A 5,645-nucleotide genomic window follows, 5' to 3' on the forward strand; every position below is an offset into this window, starting at 1 on the left:
TCATGCTTAGGTAACTAGCGAAACTAGCGAGCTAACTTCCGCTAGCTTCCTGCTAACTTCTAACTCCGTTAAGTGTAATAAATGTTGTTTTCATGGATGCCTGGAAGTTAAACTTCATAGTTACACCTGGTAAAGCAGCAATGCTGATCGTTTTATTAAAGACGAAAGAATTTAGACAGTTTTTAACTCTCAGTGATGCTGCAGTGTTCATTTGACCTGAAGTTTACGGAGTTTAGGACCCAGATTACTCCCAGATTTAAGAGCATTTTAGTCCGACAAATACGACAATAACGACGGCTGCTTGCATGTTCTGCAAAAAAATGTGCTTTGTCGTGTATCTGACGGACAAACACCAAACCAGTTCCACATCACTGAAGTTGCACCATTTTTACAAACTAATGGTTCATCTGTTTCACTCAACAATCAGCCATGTGCGTATGAAAACAAAGGCACTGCACATGCGCGTTTTACTCATATTCTATCGCGATATTTCATTTTCCTATCGTTGCCTAACATTATACCGGTATTACCGTGAACGGTATAATATGGCAGCATGGTGGCACGGTGGTTAGCACTGTTGCCGCACAGCAAGAAGGTCCTGAGTTCAATTCCACCATCAGGCCGGGGTCTTTCTCTGTGGAGTCGCATGTTCTCCCCGTGTTTGCGTGGGTTCTCTCCGGGTACTCCGGCTTCCTCCCACCGTCCAAAGATATGCAGCTTGTGGGGATAGGTTAATTGGATAATCCAAATTGCCACTAGGTGTGAATGTGAATGGTTGTCTGTCCCTATGTGTTAGCCCTGCGACAGACTGGCAACCTGTCCAGGGTGTACCCCGCCTTTTGCCCTATGACAGCTGGGATAGGCTCCAGCGACCCTGAAAAGGATAAGCGGAAGCGGATGGATGGTATAATATGGCCTAGCCCTAGTAATGAAAGAGTATTCTCAGCAAAGTTGAGTTAAACAAGTTTTAATGGAAGTTTAAGTTAAATCTTTTGATTTTTACTAATTTTGATTACATCAACATATTTTATTACATTAACCAAATCAAATAAGGCCAATTTTGATGAAGCTCCTGACCCAGCCCAAGCTCTCTATGAAGACAAGGAAAAACTCCCCGGGGGGCCAGAATGATGGGAAGAAACCTCGGGAAAGCCAATTCAAAGAGAGATCCCCTTTCCTGGGATGGCTGGGGGGGGGGGGGGTTACAGGAATTTCAGGATAGCAAAATTTAGAATCGGCCAAAAAAACCCAAAAAACCTTTTCCTGTTAAAAAAAACAAAAAAAAAAAAATGAAATAAAGACAAAAAAGAAAGTTAGGTCATTTATCACACTCATATGATAAGATATGAAATGTGTGTGTGTGTGTGTGTGTGTGTGTGTGTGTGTGTGTGTGTGTGTATGAGAGATGGGCTTATCTGAGCCAGGGGTGACGCTGGAGGTCCCCCAGCGTTGGGCGCTTCTCCGGGACATCGGTTAAACACGCGTCCAAGAAATTCCGGCAGTCTGGAAAGAAAGAAAGAAAGAAAGGAGAGAAAAGATGAAGATGATAGTTCCAGTGATCCACGCCATCAGTGAATCTTGAAGTGTGATGTTTTCTTACGTGGGGACAGATGCTCGTTGAATTTCAGTTCGTTTTCGATGAACATCATGATATTAAAGTCCCCCACATGAAGCGCTTCGTACAGCACCACTCCCATTTGCCACACCGTGGTGGGTCCAGGCCTGTATTTTTTGCCCCAGTAACATTCAGGAGGGCTGTGGATAGGTGTACCTAATAAACAGACACAATTACAATTTCTTCTAAAACAAAAGGCACAAATTGCTACATCTGTGAAGAGCAGGAGCTGAATATGTTACCATAGAAGAAGCGGAACCGCGATCTCTCCGTAGCAAAGCAGCTCAGTCCAAAGTCAATGATACGAACTCGAGGCACGTCTGAGCTGGTCTCAATCAGAATGTTGTCACTCTTGATGTCCCGGTGAAAGATGTGTTTCTCCTCCAGGTCCTTTGCTGCATCAACCAGTTGCTTCAGAATGACCTGGAAAAGATGAAAAAGACAGTAATGAGTCAACAGGTTGATGCTTCTCTGATACTCTGTGTTTTGATTGAATGCTGTACAGTCTAAGGCTCTTCCAGTCAACTTACCTTGGCCTTTTCTTCTGGTAAACATCCTCCATTTTCTCTTATGTATTCAAACAGGTCCACAGCGGGGACAGGTCTCTCCTGCACCAGGATCAGCTCTGTGCCAAAGTCAAACCAGTCCAACAGAGACACAGGAGCCGACGTTCCCACTGATCCATCTGCTTCAGCTGCAAGCTTCAGCAAAATGGCCAGTTCCACTGAGACTTCCTTCCCGTTTTCATCCTGATATATTACAACAAAGTGGATGATGAGGAACAGACGTTTCACAGGTGAACGCTGCACTCAGTCCAGGAATGTAAAAACAGTTCAAGTGTTGCACACTTACCGTCACTTGGATGGGGATTTTGTCCTTGGGAATGTGTTTGATAGCTACCTAAAAGACACAGAGCATTGGTGAGCATTTCCTCAGTATGACTTCATTAAAGGTGTAAAACAGCACCTTTAATGCTCAGCTGATAATATTGTCCGTTATCTGCGTTGCTGCCTGTCTTACTCCCACCATCTGAACACTTACTGGGAAATGATCTGTTATCCTGTAGCCAGCAAACACTGCTCCAAAGCCGCCATTTCCTAGATGGTGCTCCTGCACATATCTGGCTTGGTATTCCCCTGAAAAGACACAAATGTTGTTTTACTACAGCTGTGACACAAATTACTCTCTGCTGTACCCTAAATGTTGCTCTTCACCTGAGTATAAAAGCCAAGCTGTTTGCTACTTACGTTGCTGGTCGGCTGCTGAATTTTGGACAACGTTTTTGGTTTTGTCCTTTTTCTTTTTTTTGGGTGACTCTTTGCTTTCTCCCGCAGACTTGCTTCTGCCATTTTTTGTGCACCCCTTTGTGTTTTGACTACAGTCTGTAGATGTGGAAAACACCAAAAGCACATCAGCGTATTAGATCAGCTGATAGTAGAAAGTAATATTAAATAAATTCTAACAACAGCTGATCAAGCTTAAACATGCTGCTGTTGTTTAGCGCGACATCCACTGGTTTCCTCTTTCTGGCGCAAAGTGGGCGATAAATAAACAAGAGAGAAAAGCCGATCAGCTGATCATTGATCAGTTTCATGATTGAAGTAGAAACAGGAGAGGGAGGGAGAGAATGAGAGGAGAAGAGGCAGCTGTGCAGCGTAAACACAGAATAAATCCAGCTTTGTGTCTTTTCCATTGTAGCTGAAGTCCGGGACAAACTGTGTTTCTTTTCACCTCAATAAGAATTGAGAATTTTCTCCAAATACGAGACGATTCTGTTTTTTACGGGAGGGTTGGCAACTCTAATAATTAACCGTATGAACAAAATAAAGTTCAACATCAGTAACATAGCACCCACCCAGCTGTATAGAAACTCCGTCATGCTAGCTAGCACGCAGTACGAAAAAGTCAGCATAACGAAAATAAACTCCACCTAAACTTGGTTTATATCTGACCCAGATGGACTGCAGGTCATAACTTCTTACCTGAAGTTCAGTTCACCTGACCAGCGGCCGCTTCGGGTCTCTCCTCTTGCCTCCCTTTTCCTTCATCCACCTGCTGGCCTCCACCACTTGCTAATGTTATTGAATCTGTGGAAGCTCCGTGATAGCCACCACACGAAGTAACGGATAACGAGCCTATTTAAATCCCAGTAACGAGTAACGCGTTCCTGGTTTTGGCATAATAACTAGTTACCCTTCTCGTTACCACAATAATAAGGTAGTTACTGTAACGCGTTACTTAATAACGCGTTAGTCCCAACACTAAATCAGATTGCTGACCTCTACAGGATTTCCTTGCCTCCTGCCATATTGCAGCAGGGATGGGCTCCAGCTCCCCTGCAACCCTAAATTAGATAAGCAGAAGAAAATTGATGGATGGAAGTTGAAAAGTGACTGTAGAAAACTTCCTTGGGGTACTAAACTGCATAGTCATCACACCTAAGAATAATTACCATATATAGTGTATACTAACTTAACCATCCTAATGCAACTTTAATCTGTCCAGTTGGAGAGGTTTTAAAGTTTTACAACTTCACCTTACTCAATAATGACTTGTGGTCAAATGCTGCTTTAGCAGGACCCGCCTTAGAAAAATAACTAGCATTAAGAAACCTTTTGATGCGTTTACCTGCTGCTCTCTGGCAGGTAGCTCCATGCCCTCCTGGGTTTTAATTGCACCTTAGAACACATATGCATCAACACTACAATGAGCGGGTGGAGGGAGGTTTGGAGTCTTCTCCCACCCCCATTCTCTGCGGCCTGCTGGAGCGGGAGGGCTAGTAGGAGGAGTTGGCCGTCCGACTGCGGTCTGGGGTGTGGGGCCTCCCTGCTGCTGCGGAGTCGGGGTGGTCTGCCTCTCCCCACCGCAGGGAAAAGGGTAACACCACCTGGGTCTGGGTGCAATTCCCCCCTCCAGGGGCAAGGGTACCTAGACCCGGTTTGTAGAGTACGCTTGGGGAGTGTGATTGTGTGTACAGCGTCTCTTTATGTCTGTCTCCACGTTGGTTGAGTGTGGAGTGAGTGCATATGAGAGCATGAGGGTGGGAATGGATGTTTGTGTCTGTGTGTGCCTGTATGTCTGTGTCTATATGTCAGGTTGGGTATCAGACGCCACCTCTCTGGGGACACCTCAGGCCCTCCAAGGTTTGGAGGCCTATCTTCACCCACCACCATTTCCCCTGCCGGTGGCGGACTCCCTCAGGTGTCGGTGTGTTGGTGGTTCTTTGTGTCTGGGGGTGGGCGTCCAGGTACACACCGGCTCACTCCTTGGCGGCCGCTTGTCGGGGCCTGGGGCCTGGGGCTCGCTCGGGCCCCTTTGGAGGTGGGGTGCCCCCGGCCTCTCGGCCTGGGGCTCGGTCACTCAGGCACAGCTGGGGGCCGGCGGAGCTCACGGGCGCGTCACTGCAACTCCCCCTGACTTCTGCTCCGCGGCTGCTGGGCGAGCCCTCATCTGGGACTCTCCTCAGCTCTTACTGGAACAGTGGCGCGGCTGCCCCTCTGTTGGTCTTCCATGGTCTCTTGTGTTCTGGGGGCCTCTGGATGTCTGGAGTTTTGATCTCCTCCATACCCGCTTCACACCCTGGAGGACGGGGCTGTGGCCCCCCCACACTCCCTAGCAGATCATTACATGGAGAAACCTTTGGAATGCAAGCATGCTGATCCACACAGGTATGCACACATGGGTATTCACAGACGCGGACTAAAGCTTTCTTGGCTGCTGCCTCAAAGCACACTGTGCGCTGTCTATCTTGCGTGCTGCACAATATTGTTTATTATTTAGTAAATATTGATATCTATGACTAGCTAGTTTATTGTGATGGTGCTTTGTTTTCTCTATTATTATGTTACTCTTTGTTGTTTGCTGTCTCCTCTGTTTGTTTTTTTTGTTTGTTTTTTTTTTTTTCTCCATACAGGTGACCCAGGAGTTCTTTTTTTTTTCTCTCTCTTCCCCCCCCTTCTCACCGTCTCTTCTCCCCTTTGGTTTTCTTTCTTTCTCTCCCCCTCTTTCTCTCATTCATTCCCCCTGTCCT

The 5,645-nt window shown here is 46.4% G+C and overlaps 1 protein-coding gene across 1 annotated transcript; it reads right to left on the reverse strand.

The window, feature by feature from the left end:
• Positions 1 to 1,391: 1,391 nt before the first annotated feature.
• Positions 1,392 to 2,964, reverse strand: LOC143413930 (serine/threonine-protein kinase pim-1-like). Its single transcript, XM_076877384.1, has 7 exons — positions 2,952 to 2,964; positions 2,657 to 2,751; positions 2,468 to 2,515; positions 2,146 to 2,364; positions 1,858 to 2,038; positions 1,601 to 1,771; positions 1,392 to 1,503 (listed from the first exon to the last, which is right to left on the reverse strand). The coding sequence occupies exons 1-7, from the start codon at positions 2,962 to 2,964 to the stop codon at positions 1,412 to 1,414; spliced, it is 819 nt and encodes a 272-aa protein (XP_076733499.1). The 3' UTR covers positions 1,392 to 1,411.
• Between the last annotated feature and the right edge of the window lie 2,681 nt (positions 2,965 to 5,645).

Source organism: Maylandia zebra, linkage group LG19 (genome assembly GCF_041146795.1).
Source record: "Maylandia zebra isolate NMK-2024a linkage group LG19, Mzebra_GT3a, whole genome shotgun sequence".
Classification (NCBI taxonomy): Eukaryota; Metazoa; Chordata; class Actinopteri; order Cichliformes; family Cichlidae; genus Maylandia; species Maylandia zebra.

What these genes read in the sequence shown, in the direction of transcription:
- LOC143413930 (XM_076877384.1), bottom strand. An exon ending in GGATAACAGATCATTTCCCA is followed by an intron (nt 2,516 to 2,656) that starts GTAAGTGTTCAG and finishes TGTGTCTTTTAG; the next exon opens with GTAGCTATCAAACACATTCC. An exon ending in GCGGTTCCGCTTCTTCTATG is followed by an intron (nt 1,772 to 1,857) that starts GTAACATATTCA and finishes TCTGTTTATTAG; the next exon opens with GTACACCTATCCACAGCCCT.